Here is a 22,195-nt window from a genome sequence, read left to right on the forward strand (position 1 = left end):
TGGCCATCCTGATTTAATTTTCAGTGTTTTCCCTAAATTGCTTCAGGCAAATGCCAGGGTGGTTCCTTTGAAAGGGCGCAGCAGGTTTCCTCTCCCATCCTTCCCTCATCCAATGGGACTGACAACCTCGCTGTTTGGTCGCCTCTCACAAATCTATCAGCCAATCAACCACATTATTTTGAATGTTCCTCAGAGCTCCAAAATGATGTCCTTTTAAGACAATGTTCAATTTTTGGAAAAAGGAAATGTCACAAGGACTCAGATCAGGTGAATAGAAGGAGTGCGGAACAACAAGAATGCCTTTTGAGGCCAAAAATTCCATGGTGGATGTGGCTGGGTGACATGAGGTGTTCTCATGATGCAGTATCCACTTGGCTCCAATGTCTGATCTCACTCGATTCACCCTTTTCTTGGGCCTTTCCAGGACTTCTTTGTGAAACACTTGTTGACAGTTTGTTCTGGAGTAACTAATTCTTTATGTGCGGTACTCATAGTATCAAAAAAGCAAATCAACATTGTTATGATCTTTGATCTGCTCATTCGAGATTTGTTCAGTCGAGGAGGTGTTCCAGTGTGCCACTCCTCACGTTGCCACTTTGTCTGAGAATCATTCTCAAAAATCCACGTTTCATCACCTGTGCTTACACAATTGAACCATTTGGTCATTGGTAATCCTCTCAAGATCAATGTATGCATTGCTTCAACTGTCCTTCTGCTCAGCTGAGTTTTTCGGCACCGTTGATGTATGGTGGAAGTATTTACATTTAACTGGTTACCCATCATCCTTATTATCGTCTACCTGATCTCAAGAGCACACACACACATTCAATGTTTTTGCTGGTTTTTAAAGTTGAGGATCTCCCTGAAGGAGGTTCATCTCCAAAGTATTCTTGGCCTTCCGACAATGATTTGTGCCACTGAAAAACTTGTGCTAGTGATAAGGAATGTTCCCCACAGGCCTGTTTCAACTTTTCAAATGTCACAGTTGCACATTCCCCAAGTTTAAAATATAATTTGGTTCCATAATGGTGCTCTAAATTTCGCTGCTCCATTTTCGTAATAACAGCAAAAACACAATTTCACTTATGACTCTCTCAGAAATACTGTGATGGCTGTACAGAGCTGAAACTTTGAGCGAGCACCTGGAAGGGATAACCACACCTGCCTACACAAGTAGAACAACACAGCATTGCATCGGTCGCAGTGTTGTTAGTCTCATTACTTTTCTCACGCACCTCGTATAACGAGTTAATAAAGTGTCAGTTCCAGCAAAATCTTGGCAGAATATATATAAAATTAAATCTGCTCTATCCATAACAAAACCATAAGAAATGGAATTAATTAGCTAAGAACTGTTAAGTTTTCTTCATTACTGACTGATCCACTGGTAGCAGTGCCAGATTTCTCACAGTTAACATGAAGATTTTGTGAGAGCCTCAGTAATTAATGATGCAGGCAATCATCCAAAATTATTAACACAAGTTTAAACAAAGCTTAATGATGGTAATAGGTTCAACTCACATGGATCAGAGCCCTATCAATGTACTGCCACCAGGTCTTGTAATTCTGCTGTATCTGTTATACAGCTGTCATGGGATTCTGATATGCAAATACACAGATGGCGGTAGTACCACGCACACAGAGTATAAAAGGGCATTGCATTGGCAGAGCTGTCCTTCGTATACTCAGTTGATTCATGTGAAAACATTTCTGACATGGTTATGGCACATGACAGGAATGGTAGTTAGAGCTAGGATGCACGAGACATTCCAGTCTGGAAAGCATTACATAATTCAATATTCTTAAGACCCAGTGTCAAATGTGTGCCGAGAACACCAAATTTCAGGCACCACCTCTCATCATGGACAATGGCCTTCACTTAATGACAGAGCAGAGACATTTACATAGAGTTGTCTGTGCTAACAGACAAGCAAGACCATGTGACATAACAATAGCAATCAATGTGGGATGTATGATAAACATATCCATCAGGACAGTGTGGATAAATCTGGCATTAATGGGCTATGGCACCAAACAACTGGATCAAGTGCCTTTGCTAACAGCATGACATTGCATGCAGTGTCTCTCCAGGGCTCGTGACAATATCAGTTGGACCCTAGACTGGAAAACTGTGGCCTGGGCAAATGAGTCCCAATTTCAGTTGGTAAAAGCTGATGGTAGGGTTCGACTGTGGTGCGTACCCCATGTCAACAGTGTCAACAAGGCACTGTGTAAGCTGGTGGTGGCCCCATAATGGTGTCTTTAGGTGGAATGGACTGAATCCTCTCGTCCAGCTTAACCTATCACTGACTGGAAATGGTTATGTTCAGCTATTTGGAGACCATTTTCAGCCACTCATGGACTTTATATTGCCAAACAACAATGAAATTTTTATGGATACAATACGCCATGTCACCAGCCCACAATTTTTTGCGACTGGTTTGAACATTCTGGACAATTCGAGCAAATGATTTGGTCACCCAGACCACCCAACATGAGACGTAATCAAGAAGTCAGTTCGTGCAAAAAATCCTGCTCTGGCAACACTAACAATCATGCACGGCTATAGTGGCAGCAGAGCTCAATATTTTTGCAGGGGACTTCCAACAACTTGTTGATCCATGGTGCAAGTTGCTGCACTGTGCTGGGCGTAAGGTGGTCTGACATGATATTAGAGGGTATCCAATGTGTTATAACGTCAAGTTGAACACACACATTTCAAAAACGACACAACACATGTAAGTCACAGAGCAAGTAGACAAAGTAAGACGTGTACACGGTAAGATTCAAATCAACACTGAGTCCAAGTCTAGCGGCCACTGGCTGGCTGGCCGCTCAGGTGGCGCGGCTGCTGCATGGCTGGCAGACAACGCCGCATGTAGAGGACACGCGTAACTGCACATGGGCAGTTTGAAAGATCGGCGAGTCACAACACGTTTAATTTTTCGCACTGGTCATGATGGAGGTGGGCTGTAGATTGCTAACGTCCATAAGTGTGGTTTGATTGGCCGTAAAGTCTCGAGGAGGAGGCTTCCCGTACGGACGGAAGTGTCCCCGATGATAATGGGTCGAGATGACAGGAGACGGAGGGGTCGAATCTGCTGGGGCCCTGTGCACCAATCTGCGCGTTGCGGCAAGCCCGGTTGTTATAATAGGAGACATGGGCGATGTGTCGGCGTCCGTAGGAGAAGCAGGCGAATAGAGTTGCTCCGACAGATGATGGTCATCCGCTTCCTGCACGGGCACGTCTCCTGGTAGCATTCGTTCTTGTGCTGGCACCAAGATGATGGTGAGAGGGCTGCGTTGTGAGTAATGGGAGATGCCAAGATCCCAAGCGGCATTCGGAACAGGCATTGCCAGCACACGAGGCCGAAGCTGGTCTGAATGACTCACTGCAACACCCATGTCCGTCTGGATTTCATACAGGCATTGGCCACAGTGTCGTAAGATGCGGCCAGGACTCCATTCTGGCTGCCTGCCATATCCCCGTACCCATACAAGGTCGCCGGCGGTGAACCGGCCAAGCGAAGGCACCCGCGGCCGTGAGGTGGAAGGCTGCAGAAGATGAAGTAGCATGCGGAGCTGTTGGCCATTAAGAGCTCAGCCGGGCTGTGGTCGCCCATGGGGTTGAAACGGTAATAAGCCAGAAACTGGAGAAGTGCATCATCATCAGCAGCAGAAGAAGTCAGGAGTTTCCTCATCTGAGCCTTAAATGTGCAGATCAGTCATTCAGCCTCACCGTTTGACTGTGGCTGGAACAGAGGGGCCGTGACATGCATGACGCCGTGACGGGCACAGAAGTCCGCAAATTCGGAAGAGGCAAATTGCGGACCATTATCAGTAACAAGAGTAGAGGGAAGGCCTTCCAAAGAGAAAATGCGAGCTAGAGCACTTGTGGTTGCTGCGGTGGTAGGCGACGTGCAACGGACAATGAAAGGAAAGTTAGAGTAGGCGTAAATAATGAGTAGCCAATAAGTACCTAAAAAAAGGTCCCGCGAAGTCAGCATGAATACGCTCCCAGGGCTTCTCAGGTGAAGGCCACGGTGACAAAGAAGACTTCTCAGGTGAAGGCCACGCTGACAAAGATGATTTCGGGACAGCGGCCTGTGACACACAAGGGCCGCAAGCAACGACCACGTGTGCGATTTCAGGGTCAATGCCAGGCCAGTACACATGTCGGCGCGCCAGAGATTTTGTCCGAGAGACACCCCAGCGCCCTTGGTGAAGGAGGCGCAAGACTGAAGCACGCAAAGACGCAGGTACCACAACACGTGGTGAAGCACTGTTGGTGGAAAGAAGGATAACACCATCCCTAGCCGCGAGGCATTAGCGCAAAGCAGATCAGACGTCTTAGTGGACGGACGATCTGTCCAACCCTTCAGAATACAGCGTAAAACCCAGGAGATGGTAGGATCAGAACCCGTAATCAGCCGCCAGCCGGTCCCCGGTGATGGGGAACCCATCCACAACCCACTGCTCGGCAACATCCAGGTGGAAACAAAAAAGTTTGTCCCTGTCGAATGCCAGATCAGGACCCATGGGAAGGCGAGACAGTGAATCAATATTCGCATGTTGAGCTGTCAGCCGGAAGTGAATCTCATAATTGAAACGAGACAGGTAAAGAGCCCAACGCTGGAGGCAGTGTGCAGCCTTGTCCGGAAGGGACGTTGATGGATGAAACAAGTGATTTGTGGTCCGCAACAAGATGAAATTTGGTTCTAAAGAAAAACACCAAACTTATGAAGAGCATAAATTATGGCCAAAGCTTCTTTTTCAATTTGAGAATATTTTCACTGGGCATCTGTGAGCGTTTTGGAGGCATAAGCAATGGGTTGTTCAGAACCGTCAGAAAAACGGTGGACAAGGACTGCACCAACCCCGTATTGACAGGTATCCACGGCAAGAACAAGATGTTGGCCAGGTCGATAAGTAGCCAGGCACGGGGCTTGTTTCAGCATAGTCTTCAATTTCTGGAAAGCTGCATCGCATGACGCGGACCAGTGAAAAGGCACATTTTTATGTAACAGGCGATGCAACGGCTGAGCCACCGAAGCCGCAGACAGTAAAAACCTGTGATAGTATGCTATTTTCCCCAAGAAGGCCTGCAATTCCTTCACAGATGTAGGGTGAGGAAGGGCATCGATCGCAGCAACAGTTTGCTGAAGCGGACGAATACTATCCCGAGAGAGTTGGAACCCCAAGTACATGATAGATGCCTGAAAATATTTTGATTTCTGAAGATTACACTTAAGACCAGCAGTCTGTAAGACATGAAAAAGTGTGCGGAGATTCTGAAGATGTTCTTCAATGGTGGAGCCAGTGACAACACTGTCGTCCATGTAATTGATACACCCAGGAACAGGGAGCAATAACTGTTCCAAGAATCGCTGAAAGAGAGCAGGGACGCTGGCAACCCCGAATGGCAATCTTTGGTATTGATAGAGGCCGAAAGGCGTGTTAAGGACCAGAAACTGCCGGGAAGCAGCATCGAGAGGAAGATGCTGATAAGCTTCTGACAGGTCAATTTTAGAAAAATACTGGCCTCCAGCAAGTTTAGTGAACAATTCTTCAGGCCGGGGCATAGGGTAAGTGTCGATGAGGCATTGAGCATTTACAGTGGCTTTGAAATCGCCACAGAGACGAATATCACCATTGGGCTTAGCAACGACAACGACAGGAGAGGACCACTCACTTGAAGTGACAGGAAGCAAGACCCCTGAAGCAGTGAGATGATCCAGCTTCCGTTTGACCCGATCACGAAGGGCCACACGAATGGGCCGAGACTGAAAAAACTTAGGCCGAGCAGTGGGGTTTGAGCATGATATGAGCTTCAAAGTCGTTTGCACGGCCTAACCCAGGAGAAAAAAGGGACGAAAATGTCGTCGACAAGGAATCCAATTGAGCATAAGGAATAGCATCATTGACAGAGTCATCTATGGAGAACCCAAAAACGCGAAAGGCATCGAAACCAAAAAGATTTTCCGCGTTACTATGGTCGACCACAAATATGGTAACAGTGCGAACGACGGATTTGCAGGTAGGTGGTTAGTGTTTAACGTCCCGTCGACAATGAGGTCATTAGAGACGGAGCGCAAGCTCGGCTAGGGAAGGATCGGGAAGGAAATTGGCCATGCCCTTTCAAAGGAACCATCCCGGCATTTGCCTGAAACGATTTAGGGAAACCACGGAAAACCTAAATCAGGATGGTTGGAGACGGGATTGAACCGTCGTCCTCCCGAATGCGAGTCCAGTGTGCTAACCACTGCGCCACCTAGCTCGGTGAATGACAGATTTGTAAGATGCCTCAGCATTAAATTGTCCCAAGAGAGAAATCTTCTGTTTATTGTATGTTCGTAATTGCCGAGTGGCAGGTGATAGGATTGGAGAACCCAATTCAAGATACGTCTGAGAATTGATGATAGTGGCAGCAGAACCAGTATCCACCTGCATGCGAACATCCCACCCAAAAATTTGGACAGTGAGGAATAACTTCCCTCAAAGGGAAGAAGTACCATTGACAGACAACACAGAAGCAGAATCAGCGGCACGGTCATGAGCATCAGGTATGCGGTTGGATTTGCAAACGGATGACACATGACCCTTCTTTTTGCAATTGTTACATACGGCCCAACGTTGGGGACAATCCTCCCGTGAATGTTTCGTAAAACACCGCACACAGGAAGGAAGTTGCCGGGGGTTTTGCTGCAATTTCTTAGAGGTTTGTTTACGGTTAGGCAAAGGTTGCGCTTGGGAGCGAATGCAGCCACGTCGGCCGGCGTGGACATGCCGCACGCGTCGTCAACAGCGCACGGGGGGTTGTATTGCCCCGACGTCACTCCGTGCCTCTATTTGCACTCCAGCGGCACGAGAAATTTCAAACGACTGCACGAGGGATAAGACTTCATCTAGAGTCGAATTTGCCAACTGAAGGGCAGGTTGCCTAACTTCTTTGTCGGGCGCCAACCGGATAATAGCATCCCGTACCATGGAATCGGCGTAGGATTCTTTGTGAACGTCAGTAACAAATTGACACTTTCTCCTGAGGCTGTGAAGTTCAGCAGCCCAAGCGCGATAGGATTGATTCGGTGGTTTTTGACAGCGACAAAAGGCAACACGAGAGGCTATCACATGCGTTCGCTTTTGAAAATAGACGGACAGACGTGAGCACATTTCAGCAAAGGACAAAGACGCAGGATCTTTCAAAGGAGCCAATTGCGACAACAACCGATACATTTGCGGTGAAATCCAGGAAAGGAACAGAGACTTACATGTTTGTTCGTCTGTGACATGAAATGCCAAGAAGTGCTGTCGAAGACGTTTTTCGTAATCAGACCAGTCTTCCGCTGTCTCATCGTAAGGAGGAAAAAGAGGTATAGACAACGATGAGAAACGCCCTGCATTGGATGTCGCGACGAAATCGCGAATCACCGATGTAATAAGCGTTTATTGTTCAATGAGACCTTGGAATAGTTGCTCTAAAGCAGCCATGGAAACCTGTGGGTCAACGATGAAAAGGAAAAATCCCATCCTTGTCACCAATTGTTATAATGTCAAGTTGAACACACATATTTCAAAAACGACACCATACATGTAAGTCAAAGAGCAAGCAGACAAAGTAAGACATGTGTACACGGTAACATTCAAATCAACACTGAGTCGAAGTTTAGCGGCTGCTGGCTGGCTGGCCGCTCAGGTGGCGCGGCTCCTGCATGGCTGGCAGACAGCGCCGCATGTAGAGGACACGCTTAACCGCGCGGCAGCACTTTGAAAGATCAGCGAGTCACAACACAATGACTTGCCGGATATAGACTGGGAGACTCAAATGTTCATAACGGCTGGCAGGGACAAAGAATCCAGTGAAATTGTTTTAAGTGCTTTATCTGAAAACTACCTTGAGCAGTTAAACAGAGAACCGACTCGTGGTGATAACATATTAGACCTTCTGGTGACAAACAGACCCGAACTATTTGAAACAGTTAATGCAGAACAGGGAATCAGAGATCATAAAGCGGTTACTGCATCAATGATTTCAGCCGTAAATAGAAATATTAAAAAATGTTGGAAGATTTTTATATTTAGCAAAAGTGACAAAAAGCAAATTTCAGAGTACCTGATGGCTCAACACAAAAGTTTTGTCTCAAGTACAGATAGTGTTGAGGATCAGTGTACATAATGTGTTAGATAAGTATGTGCCAAGCAAGATCGTAAGAGATGGAAAAGAGCCACCGTGCTACAACAACCGAGTTAGAAAACTGCTGCGGAAGCAAAGGGAACCTCACAGCAAACATAAACATAGCCAAAGCCTTATAGACAAACAAAAATTACGCGAAGCGAAATGTAGTGTGAGGAGTGCTATGCAAGAGGCGTTCAATGAATTCAAAAGTAAAGTTCTATGTACTGACTTGGCAGAAAATCCTAAGAAATTTTGGTCTTACATCAAAGCGGTGGGTGGATCAAAACAAAATGTCCAGACACTCTGTGACCAAAATGGTGCTGAAACAGAGGATGACAGACTAAAGGCTGAAATACTAAATGTCTTTTTCCAAAGCTGTTTCACAGAGGAAGACTGCACTGTAGCTTCTTCTCTAGATTGTCGCACAGATGACAAAATGGTAGATATTGAAACAGACGACAGAGGGATAGAAAAACAATTAAAATCGCTCAAAAGAGGAAAGGCCATTGGACCTGATGGGATACCAGTTCGATTTTACACAGTGTACGCGAAGGAACTTTCCCCCCTTCTTGCAGCGGTGTACCGTAGATCTCTAGAAGAGCGTAGCATTCCAAAGGATTGGAAAAGGGCGCAGGTCATCCCCGTTTTCAAGAAGGGACGGGAAACAGATGTGCAGAATTATAGACCTATATCTCTAACGTCTATCAGTTGTAGAATTTTGGAACATGTATTATGTTCGAATATAATGACTTTTCTGGAGACTAGAAATCTACTCTGTAGGAATCAGCATGGGTTTCGACAAACACGATCATGTGAAACCCAGCATATGCTATTCGTCCACGAGACGAAGAGGGCCATAGACAGGTTCCCAGGTAGATGCCATGTTTTTTAACTTCTGCGAGGCGTTCGATACAGTTCCCCACAGTCGTTTAATGAACAAAGTAAGAGCATATGGACTAGCAGACCAATTGTGTGATTGGATTGAAGAGTTCCTAGATAATAGAACGCAACATGTCATTCTCAATGGAGAAAAGTCTTCCGAAGTAAGAGTGATTTCAGGTGTGCTGCAGGGGAGTGTCGTAGGACCGTTGCTATTCACAATATACATAAATGACCTTGTGGGTGACATCGGAAGTTCACTGAGGCTTTTTGCGGATGATGCTGTGGTGTATTGAGAGGTTGTAATAATGGAAAATTTTACTGAATTGTAGGAGGATCTGCAACGAATTGGCGCATGGTGCAGGGAATGGCAATTGAATCTCAATGCAGCCAAGTGTAATGTGCTGCAAATACATAGAAAGAAAGATCCCTTATCATTTAGCTACAATATAGCAGGTCAGCAACTGGAAGCAGTTAATTCCATAAATTATCTGGGAGAAGCATTAGGAGTGATTTAAAATGGAATGATCATATAAAGTTGATCGTCGGTAAAGCAGATGGCAGACAGATTCATTGGAAGAATCCTAAGGAAATGCAATCCAAAAACAAAGGAAGTAGGCTACAGTACGCTTGTTCGCCCACGGCTTGAATGCTGCTCAGCAGTGTGGGATACGTACCAGATAGGGTTGATAGAAGAGATAGAGAAGATCCAACGGAGAGCAGCGCGCTTCGTTACAGGATCATTCAGTAATCACGAAAGCGTTACGGAGATGTTAGATAAACTCCAGTGGAAGACTCTGCAGGAGAGACGCTCAGTAGCTCGGTACGGGCTTTTGTTGAAGTTTCGAGAACATACCTTCACCGAGGAGTCAAGCACTATATTGCTCCCTCCTACGTATATCTTGCGAAGAGACCATGAGGATAAAATCAGAGAGCTTAGAGCCCACACAGAGGCATACTGACAATCCTCCTTTCCATGAACAATACGAGACTGGAATAGAAGGGAGAACCGATAGAGGTACTCAAGGTACCCTCCGCCACACACCGTCAGATGGCTTGCGGAGTATGGATGTAGATGTAGACTTATCTCACTGTATACTGGATATGCTCAAGGGGGTCTTTAACAAAATCAAAACTAACTGAAAAATACCTTAAACCACAAACTACTTACAGCTTTCATATTCTGGATGGTAAATGAAAATCTAAACTCTTTCAATCCTGTGCAGCAGGCTGTTGCTGTGTATAAAGCTAGAAATAATAGCAAGCTCTAACTGTCAAAAATAAAATCTTACCGTCACAAAGTCTCCTTGCAGCCAAGCATCATCTTTAACAGCTTCATAGACAGGCACAGGTGCACCTTTTCCAATGTCAGCTGTGGCATTACGTGCATCAGGAAACTGTGTGGATGAATGATTTCCCCAAATAATAACATTGCGAACAGCTGATACACCAATCCCAAGGCGTGCTGCAATCTGGGCTTTTGCACGGTTTTGATCTAATCTTGTCATAGCTGAGAAATTCTGGCGTGGGATACTTGGAGCATATTTTGAGCAGATTAACGCGTTAGTGTTAGCTGGATTACCGACCACAAGCACCTTAACTGATTTTTTGGCATATTTGTCGAGTGCTTCACCCTGTACTTTGAAGATACGCACATTTGCAGACAGTAGATCTGTAAAAAACAATTAACACTAAGTCTGTGCAGGTATCACATTTCTAAGGAAATTTCAGTCTTTACACTTCCATAATATAAAGCCTTGGAACACTTATTAAAACTGTTTTAGGAGATGATCACACTTAAATTTTAAGTTAGGAGAATTCCTTCGTTCACTGGATCACATTGTCTTATTACTAACTATTGATAGGGTAAAGCGTTAAACATAAAGTAAATTCAGGAGTTATATCATCTTGACACCAAGCTTTATTACTAAGTGACTATCCTGGAACCTGGTACTAGTTGCAACCTATGTAATGGCTTTCAAGGGCAATAAAAATTTGATTTTCAATATCTCTTGAAAGTACTGACCAAATTTAAAAATTTAAACTGCTGTAATAATCTATTCATTAAGAGGTATAATCCGATGTTAAAAGTTGAATGCAATAAGACAAGTTTTACAGTTGGAAACAGTGTGTTCTGAGGCAGCATAACAAACGGCATGTTAATATCTGGACTTCATTCTCAAGTATTTGACAATGAGAGCACTTCACGAGTTCCAACAAATTTTAAGCATAATTTCACACCTTTTTTTCAACTTTTTCTCACTTACATGTTTTACATGAAATATGCAACACAATAACTTGTTTGTAAAGTAATCAGAAGATAGAATCTTTGTACATGAGAGTTTGATTTTTTATAGAACTCAGGGTTTACTAACAGCAATCTACACTATCACAAATTTAAGACTACAGTATATATCTCTAAATCCAAGCCGAGATTTTTTTTCACAAAATTTCATGTCCAGAAGTAGGGGGTCATCCTGCATTTATGACATAAAATGTGGAGTTTCTTTTCTTTACCAAATAGAACCTCGAGCTTTCATTAAGCTGTAATTCTTATCGCTGCCATGCTTACCGTTTTAACCCTGAACATATACTTACACATGCACTTTGAGCATTGTTGTACAATAGCAGGAAGTGTTTGCTGTTGTAATATTTTTATCAGTTGTTTGACTTTGGGATCCTACATCTAAACTGTACAGTAAAGTGCGTAATGGATCATGAAATGTTTCAGCTGAATGACGAATTTCAAAATCACAGTTGTTCGGTACGCAGAAGCAACAGACAACTGTGTGGCTATGAGGAAATATCGAGTCACAGAAGCCAATGTTTGGAGGTGGCAAGAGGACAAAATACATCTAAGAAATGTGAAGTCTACCAAGAAAGCTTTAAGCGCCAAGAGAGAGGACATTTCATAAATAATGAAATAGAAGTGGTGGCATTTCTGTGTGAGAAATGTAAAGAAGAAACGACAGTTTCCTGCGATGTCATACAAAATAAAGCATGTTATTTTGCACAGGAATGCAGGGTCCAATTTAAATCCAGCTCTTGGAGGTGCACAAGGATGATGCGACATAATGGATGTCTGCTACAATGTCCAACAGCCCTTGCTCAGCATCTTCCAGCATTCTATGTGGGGAAGTTGGTCGAGTATCAGAGACACATTAGAAGACTGAGAAAGTAGCATGCTTATTTCTTAGGGCAAATCATAAATGCTGACAAGGCTCCTGTTTATTTCGACATGCCATCCAGGACAACAGTTGAAGGGAAAGGCACCAAAAGTGTATTGGTTCACACTACGAGCATTGAGGAGTTGTGAAACAGAATGATATGTGTGCTTGCCGATGGAACAAAGATGTGTTGCCAAGGAAAAGGAGGGATGACCAATGAATTGGTTATAAATTGTACAGTCTGGAGCAGGAGGCCAGGTGCTCTTCTAAAGAATTGGGAGATGCTGATCCTTGATGCTTTCAGGGCATCTGACACCAACAGTGAAGGCAGAAATCCCAAAATTAAATGCAGATCTTGTCATTCCAGGAGGCATGACTTCACAACAAGTTTTAGATGTGGTGGTGAATAAGCCATTTTAATACTATCTGAAGCAGCTGTACAGCAACTAGTTGCTTCAAGGAGGTCAAACCCTGACCCCTACCGGAAAGTTTATGAAGTTTCAGCAACTCTAATTGCAGAATGGATCCAGATTGCTTGGACATCCACACCCCATGCATCAACTGAATGACAAAGATGTGCTGTGCTAGGCAACAAATGCATTAGATGGGCATGAAGATGACCTACTATGGAAAGAAATATACGATAACCATGACAGTGGAAATCTGTATCTGACTAAGGGAGGTCTTTACCTGATTTTTTTTGTGTGTGTACCAGCACTTTTATCGTTTCCCTCAGTTACCAGTAATAAGATAACCATTCATAAGAAACTTCCTGGCAGATTAAAACTCTGTGCCGGACCGATACTCTAACTCGGGACCTTTGCCTTTCGCAGGCAAGGTACTGGCGGAATTAAAGCTGTGAGGATGGGGCGTGAGTCGTGCTTGGGTAGCTCAGTCGGTAGAACACTTGCCCGCGAAAGGCAATAGGTCCTGGGTTCGAGTCTCGGTCCGGCACACAGTTTTAATCTGCCAGGAAGTTTCATACCAGCACCCACTCCGCTGTAGAGTGAAAATTTCATTCTAGAACCATTCATAAGTTTTCAAAATAAACTTAGAATGTGTGCTTTTCTGCAGTCTTTAATTGAACAATGGGGGACCATTGTGCATTTGAAGTCATCTCGGATTCAGAGATACATGGTGTATGCAACATGAGGAAATGTTAAGTATGATATCCTGTAATGACAGACACTTTCCTCATAATCCCATCTGTTGCTGTTGTTGTTGTTGTTGTTGTTGTTGTTGTGGTCTTCAGTCCTGAGACTGGTTTGATGCAGCTCTCCATGCTACTCTATCCTGTGCAAGCTTCTTCATCTCCCAGTACCTCCTGCAGCCTGCATCCTTCTGAATCTGCTTAGTGTATTCATCTCTTGGTCTCCCTCTACGCTTTTTACCCTCCACGCTGCCCTCCAATACCCAAATGAACACAGACTCATTTATAGATATTTTTCTCTTATTACGAGTATACAAAGACAGTGCAGATGGTGAAGTATAGGCTGATTTATCAAAGTCTTTATTTGCAAGTTCAGCCACATGGTAGGTACGATAAGCAATAATGTCTCTATCAACAAAACTTTCAAGTCCAGGAACACTAGGTACACCTGTACCTCCACGTACAATGGCAACAGTGAGCCAACCATTACCATGTGAAAATGTATCATTAATGTCAATACTAAAATTAAGTCTACATCCACAGAAAACACAAGGTCCGTCGACAAGTGCAGTAGCAGCAACACTCTTGACTGATATGCGGTTCTTCTTACCCCCAGCTGTTGTCGCGAACTCTATGTTCTCGATGGTTTTATACACCGTTTGTTTAGAACGGCGACAAATGCTGGTGATCCCTTGATGCCTCACAACATGTCCTACCAACTGATCCCTTCTTCTGGTCAAGTTGTGCCACAAACTTCTCTTCTCTCCAATCCTATACAATACTTCCTCATCAGTTATGTGATCTACCCATCTAATCTTCAGCATTCTTCTGTAGCACCACATTTCGAAAGCTTCTATTCTCTTCTTGTCCAAACTATTTATCGTCCATGTTTCACTTCCATACATGGCTACACTCCATACAAATACTTTCAGAAATGACTTCCTGACACTTAAATCTATACTCGATGTTAACAAATTTCTTGGGACAATGAATTCACGGTGTTCTTATTTCAATTTCCAGGAGTGTAATTCCCTCAGCATCACCCGACTTAATTCGACTACATTCCATTATCCTCATTTTGCTTTTGTAGATGTTCATCTTATATCCTCCTTTCAAGACACTATCCATTCCATTCAACTGCTCTTCCAAGTCCTTTGCTGTCTCTGACAGAATTACAATGTCATCGGCGAACCTGAAAGTTTTTATTTCTTCTCCATGGATTTTAATACCTACTCTGAATTTTTCTTTTGTTTCCTTTACTGCTTGCTCAATATACAGATTGAATAACATCGGAGAGAGGCTACAACCCTGTCTTACTCCCTTCCCAACCACTGCTTCCCTTTCATGTCCCTCGACTCTTATAACTGCCATCTGGTTTTTGTACAAATTGTAAATAGCCTTTCACTCCCTGTATTTTACCCCTGCCACCTTTAGAATTTGAAAGAGAGTATTCCAGTCAACATTGTCAAAAGCTTTCTCTAAGTCTACAAATGCTAGATACGTAGGTTTGCCTTTCCTTAATCTTTCTTCTAAGATAAGTCGTAGGGTCAGTACTGCCTCACGTGTTCCAGTGTTTCTACAGAATCCAAACTGATCTTCCCCCGAGGTCAGCTTCTACTAGTTTTTCCATTCGTCTGTAAAGAATTTGTGTTAGTATTTTGCAGCTGTGACTTATTAAACTGATTGTTCGGTAATTTTCACATCTGTCAACACCTGCTTTCTTTGGGATAGGAATTATTATATTCTTCTTGAAGTCTGAGAGTATTTCGCCTGTTTCATACATCTTGCTCACCAGATGGTAGAGTTTTGTCAGGACTGGCTCTCCCAAGGCAGTCAGTAGTTCCAATGGAATGTTGTCTACTCCGGGGGCCTTGTTTCGACTTAGGTCTTTCAGTGCTCTGTCAAACTCTTCACGCAGTATCGTATCTCCCATTTCATCTTCATCTACATCCCTTCCATTTCCATTATATTGTCCTCAAGTACATCGCCCTTGTATAGACCCTCTATATACTCCTTCCACCTTTCTGCTTTCCCTTCTTTGCTTAGAACTGGGTTTCCATCTGAGCTCTTGATGTTCATACAAGTGGTTCTCTTATCTCACATCTAACATCTGAAAACAAGCATTGCAACTAAATCACATGCCATCAACGGAAGTGTTTACTAGTCTCACAGGATTTCCTCAGCTACATCTACATCTGTACGCTGAACCACTATCACATGCTTAGTAGAGGGTACATCCCATTGTACCAGTTACTGGGGCTCTTTCCCATTCCATTCACATATGGAGTACAGGAAAAATGATTGTTTAAATATTGTGTGTTTTGTAATTAATTTAATCTTGTCATCACAATCACAATGGGAGTGAAATGTAGGGGGTTGTAGTGTATACCTAGAGTCATTTAAAGCTGGTTATTGAAACTTCGTTAGTAAACTTTCTTGAGATATTTTAAGTCTGTCTTCAAGAGACTGCCAGCTCAGTTCTTTCAACATCACAGTCATACTCTCTCAGGGTTCAAACAAACCTGTGACCATTCATGCCATCCTATATGTACGTTCCATGTTCCCTGCTACTGCTATTTGGTTCAGGTCCCAAAAACTTCAGCAATTTTCAGGACGGGTCCAATGAGTGATTTGTAAGCTAATTATTTTGTAGACTGGTTGTATTTCCCTAGCATTCTACCAATAAACTGAAGTCTGCTACCTGCTTTAACCCTGACTGACCCTGTGTGATCATACCACTTCATGTCGCTACTAAGTGTTACACCCAAGAATCTGTGCAAGTTTACAGATTCCAACTGTGACTCACTACCATTATATTCATAGTATATTATGCTTTTTCATTTTTGTGAAGTGCCCAAGTTTACATTTTTGAACATTTAAAGCAAGCTGCCTATCACTGCACCACTTTTAAATTTTACAAAGGTCTGACTGAATATTTGTACAGCTTCATTCAGACAGTGCTTCTATATAGATAACTGCATAATCTGTGAAAAGTCTGAGGTTATTATTAATATTGTCTGCAAGATCAATAAAATACAACATGAAAAGCATGGGGTCCAACACACTTCCCTGGGGTACATCCAAAGTTACTTCTACATCTGGCAGTGACTCTCCATCCAAGATAACGTGATGCATCCCCCCTACCAAGAAATCCTCAATCCAGTCACATACCCCATATGATCATACTTTTGATAATATGCATAGGTGTGGTACCAAGTCAAATGATTTTTAGAAATTGAAAAACACTGCATCTACCCGACTCCTTGACCCATGGCTTTCAGGATGTCATTTGAGAAAAGTACCCTATCTTCAGTGTTTAATGTATCAGATATGGTTCTTCCAGTTCTTATGCTTTTTCCATGTATCACTCGCTGTCATTCTCACTAGTCTTACCAGTTTACTAGGGATTCCTAACTCGGCCAAGGCACAAAATAATTGTCCTCTATAAGTCATGTGCCGCTTTTACAGTCTATAAAGAGAGGATTTGTACCAATGTAGAATTCTATTGCATTCTCTAGGATTTGCCTTTGAGTATAGATCTGATCTACAATTGACTTTCCTGGGAGAAATCCAGTTTGATATCCCCTGATTGCTCCGAATTATTGGAGGAGATGGTCAAATTTTACATTGGAGAATACTTCATACCCCAATTTAAGTAATATGATCCCTCCACAGTTCCCACGTTCTAAAAGATACCCCTTTTTGTATATGGAGCACATTATTCCTTCTTTTCATTGCTGGGGCATTTTCTCCTCTTCTTATACTAAAACAGTTATCTTTAAGATCCATTCGAATTTGCTACCTCCTTGCTTAAGTATCTCCGCTGGAATGTGGTCTGTTGCTGCTGTCTTGTTTTTCAGTTTCTTCTCAGCAAGTTTGGTGGATCTATGCTGTCTGAGAAATTTGTCAAAGTGTCTGCATTATCTTTCACACATCTCTTTACCCTCCCTTAAAATTTTTCCTATTTCATTTTTATATGGCTTGTTTTACCACTAAAGGATTTCCTTGCTGCATTTACTTATCTGTAAAATTTTCTTGCCTCATACTTACTCCTCAGAAGATCCATTTCTTCGATTTTTGTTTTCATCCATTCTCCCTTTCTTCTTTGATGGGCCCTCTTTTCAATTCTCCTCCTTTATAATCTTCCACCATCCTTGTACACCGTGATTGTAGTGTCCTCTTATATGCCTCGTTCTTTTCTCCATCACTATTTCACATTCAGAATCAATCCACAGAGATCTTTTATGTCTTACTTCCCTTCCTAGCGTTCCACTTGCTGAAGTCTCTGCTGCATCTATTTCCAGCTGATATTCAATGTTATTACATATGAATATTCTCGTTATTCCCCCCTGGTACTGTTATCTAATTTAGGCACAGTGGGTCATGTTCCCTGCACTGCACTGGAGATCCCAGCCCTCACTCATGCCCAGAACAAAAAGTGATCAAAATCTATATTTAGACCTTCATGGCTCCTCACATCCAATAAAGCTGATTTGTGTCATGCATCTGCCAGCACATGGCAATTTCATTTATTAAGTTTTCATCTGCTGGTGTACATGTTCCTTCGGGTATGTCTTTATGTGGGAACATTGTTGAACCCACCACCATATTTCTAGCTGCTGCAAATGAAGTAAGTCTTGTTTCACTGTCAGTGCTTATGATTCATCTGCTGTGAAGCTATTGTTGATCTAAACATCTGTTCAGATACATGAGGCACCCTGTTCTGTTGTACCTTTAAGTTATTAAAGATTGTGCTCATTGGGTTGTGAAATAGAGAGAAAAGTTTTTGGTTGATGCTCGTTAGGCAGCCTTATATGGCAGACAGCATGTGGTGGTGCCATGGTGCCAAGTAGTGTCATACAGCTTTTCTAGATAGAAAAAATATGGCAACTAGGTGTTGAGAGTGGACAAAGCCCCTAGAATTACTGACTTAATATACTAAATGGCAAACAATGAACAAGTATGCCAGAAACAATGGTGACTATCGTTGACTATCAATTCAAGGGACCAACAATCCACTGAATATCCACTTATTTACTTTACATAATTTATTCAGAAGACTCATTACCCCATCATTTTAAAATGAATATAATAGTACTTTCCTGCTGCTGGCAGAATATACCTTCACACCAAATATGGTTAAATGTTTTGAGAATATATCTATCATTATTCTTGCTCATGTGCTGGTGCATTTGGTTGAAGATTTTGTGAAGTCCCGGTGCTGTGTCATGATACAAAGCTAAAGCTGCGGTGTTCCTTCACATACAATTACATTGTATGCTATTAGCTTCTGAGTCTCAAAATATAGTCTGGCACCTTTTGTGTGACATTTACTTATTCTGAAGGTGAGGTTACACTTGTTAAACACAGATGCTTCAGTGAAATGTATAGCAGTGAGGTATCACTGGTCTGTCCTCTCTCAAATGGCTGCAACAATTTCTTTGATGCACAACAGCATTGATCTTTTGATAGAAAGATTTAAGGATTAGGAAATTAAACAGAGTATCAGCTGTATCCCTTCAATAATCAACATTGTTTTATTCAGAAGTTACAAATGATAATTTCGAGCTGAAAACTGGCTCTTTCTGTGAAATTTCAGTAAGCGTTCTGTTTGTTGGCGACTTGGAAGCAACAGAATGCTTGTTGGGAGGTGAAGCGTCACAAAGCTCATTACGTACTGTTGCATGCTAACTTTATACAAGGCAACAAACAGATGAAATCTTTGAAGCCCAGGCAAAGCTGCCCTGAGGCAGGCAGGAAGAATAATGTTTCACCACTGAGAGTGGGTCTGGGAAAACAACAGCAGTGCTTGTGGTGAGAGACAGCAGACATCAGAAATGTAGTACAGCACAGCATCGGGCCAGGATCAGGACACCTTTGTTACAGCATGAAAGAAACGCAATTGCTAATGCAACAAGGCAGGCCAAGAGCATTTACGAACCAGTCCTTAACTACAACAAACTCAATAAGTAAGCACGAGAACTGCTGACACCTTCATAATAGCAAGACCTATGCAGTCATGACAAGTGATGTCAGGTAAATATTAGCCTTTACTTTGCTCCATAAACTCCACAGCATTTTAGCTTCTAAGACAGTTGGTCAGGCGGACCGATGGCATATATAACACTTACACTAGATCCCCTGATTGCGGTAAACTGATGTCTGGCACAAGTCTGTTATAGGTTTCCTGCACAATACTGAGTAATGGCAGCCACCACTGGGAGAGATGGCCACATAACCATAATCATCTGCCACAGAGTTCAATACCACAGCCTGCCACTGTCGCAGATGGGTGGAATCAGGGGTCCTCCCCATCGTATCCAGTACACCAGCATGCCTGATATTTCGGCGGACTAAGCAGGGTCTACCTGAACAGCAGGCCAAGACTGTCATACTACATGGCAACCATCATTGTGGCTCAACAGATGATAGTGAATGGCATTGAGTGAGAGGGAACCGAGCACCTCCCAAACCGCTGTGTGTAAGTCCAACACACGTGCCGCGGGATCACAATACAGCCAGCGCTGCTGCTACCACATGCAGCCAACCAGCGTAGCAGTAGCTGGCCAGGAAAAGTGAGTGCAGCATCAGTTACCTTGAGCAGATTGAATGCCACGTACGATGAGGAACCTCGACAGGCATCGACAGCCAGTGTCAACAGCGAATCTAGCCACTGATTGTAACTTATGGAAATAAATAATTCTGAATCATCTTTCACTGCACCTACAGATGGCAACAGGAGACCATCATCCAGAGGAAAACTGGGAAGGAGTGAACTGGTCAAGTGGCTCCTGACACACAATCATCTCTACTCCCTCCCTCCCAACAGTCGCCTCTTGCAGTACTTTCACTGGATCGAAGATGAGAACTTGCATTTCAAGGCCTATAGCAGTGTTTTCCCATAGCTACACTGAGGTATGTATGGGACGAGGGGGTGGGGAGGTTTCAATGTTAAGTAAACAGAGTATGGGCTTCAAGATTATTTGTCAATCTGATGGTTTGTTAAAGCTGCCTCACCGTCAGTTGTGGGCAGCAACCCAGTAAAAGGAAGGCATCGATAGTTGTTCATTCAGGTCTACTAATTGGTAGAATTTTCTCTATCCTATCGCAGGGAGACAAATACAGCACAAGGTGATCTTAGTAGGTACAAAATATTTTTGAGGTAGAAAATATTTGATCAGGCAAAAACCCACAACTGAGAAACATATTTATACAATAACATTCCATTTCAGGTGATGCAAGTTTTGTAAATTTATTCCACAACCACTTTTGAAGTTCGAAGTTTCATCTTCAGGTGCCACCCACTGAGAACAAGGGCAGGGGCTGCTAATGTCAAAATACTATGGGGTAGACAGACTAAAAAGAAAGCTAAAGTTGTGGAAAGTGGTGTACTCACACAATTATGAAAATGTGTGTGACGGTCATGCCATTCAGTCATTGGGGATCACACCCACATCAAACACATGGGACTGGAACAAAAATGCTAACTTTGGGGAAGGTTCCAGACAAAAATGAACTGAATAACACTGTAAATAAATAAGCAATACAACTCACGTGTAGGACCAGTGATCACAGCGCCCACGTGGATAGCACGACACAGAAGTGTCTTGTGCAGATGGCCCAGATGCCAGCTGCCCGCGACGGCGGAAGCAACCAATGTAGGAGCCAATGAGTTGGGGAACCGGAGTAAATAGCCGGAAGAGCGAGAAACTGACCGAAGAACAATTCCACTGCTGCCAACAAACATTTCGCGTAACGACCGTGAAGGTAAGAGAAATTAGAGCTCGTATGCAGGTATATACAGTCATTTATCCCTCACTATCTGCAAGTGGAAGAACAAAGGAAATGACTAGAAACTGTACAAGCTACCCTCTGCCACACATCATATGCTGGTTTACGAAGTACGTATTTAGACGTAGACGCGACAGTAACATAAAAGATGGTTGGCTGTAACTTTACTCACTTTCCTATACAGCCACAACATCAGGATGGGTCATTTATGAGTCTGTTGTGTGCTTTCTGCCATTTCTTGGCCTATGTAATGTAGACCAAGATTATGGTTACATTGGGCCACAATAGTGTAATTTAAATTGCAGCAACTGGTGCATGATGTTGACTATTACACTATTGTGGCCCAATGTAACCATAATCTTGGTCTACATTACAGTCCAAGAAATGGCAGAGAGCACACAACAGACTCTAAATAATATCAAAAAATTTCAGTTTCACAACTTGAAAGACCTTTTCTTGCATCTCTTTCGTTACCAAAAACTATCTTCCTGTTTCTAGAATGAAATTTTCACTCTACAGCGGAGTGTGCGCTGATATGAAACTTCCTGGCAGATTAAAACTGTGTGCCGGACCAAGACTCGAACTTGGGAAGTTTCATATCAGCGCACACTACGTTGTAGAGTGAAAATTTCATTCCAGAAACATCCCCCAGGCTGTGGCTAAGCCATGTCTCCACAATATCCTTTCTTCCATGAGTGCTAGTTCTGCAAGGTTTGCAGGAGAGCTTCTGTGAAGTTTGAAAGGTAGGAGACGAGGTACTGGCGGAATTAAAGCTGTGAGGACGGGCCGTGAGTCATGATGGGTAGCTCAGTTGGTAGAGCACTTGCCCGTGAAAGGCAATGGTCCCGAGTTCGAGTCTCGGTCCGGCACACAGTTTTAATCTGCCCGGAAGTATCTTCCTATTGGCGTCTCAAAACTGGTTGACTGCAAATTTAAGTTCAGGGGAGAAAATTTGCCCTGTGCAACACTTCTATTCTTAACTTCAGTCAAGGAAGAGTACTAACTCTGATGCCCATCCAATTTCAGTATTACACA

At 43.2% G+C, this 22,195-nt stretch overlaps 1 protein-coding gene across 1 annotated transcript in view; it reads right to left on the bottom strand.

Moving 5' to 3' along the window:
• Window positions 1-22,195, bottom strand: part of LOC126091999 (malate dehydrogenase, cytoplasmic) — a 42,337-nt gene that overhangs the window by 14,522 nt on the left and 5,620 nt on the right. The window contains exon 3 of the mRNA XM_049907373.1: window positions 10,345-10,724. Within this exon, the coding sequence (XP_049763330.1) occupies window positions 10,345-10,724 (380 nt within the window). The remainder of the gene's footprint in view (window positions 1-10,344; window positions 10,725-22,195) is intronic.

This window comes from Schistocerca cancellata, chromosome 7, assembly GCF_023864275.1.
Source record: "Schistocerca cancellata isolate TAMUIC-IGC-003103 chromosome 7, iqSchCanc2.1, whole genome shotgun sequence".
NCBI lineage: Eukaryota > Metazoa > Arthropoda > Insecta > Orthoptera > Acrididae > Schistocerca > Schistocerca cancellata.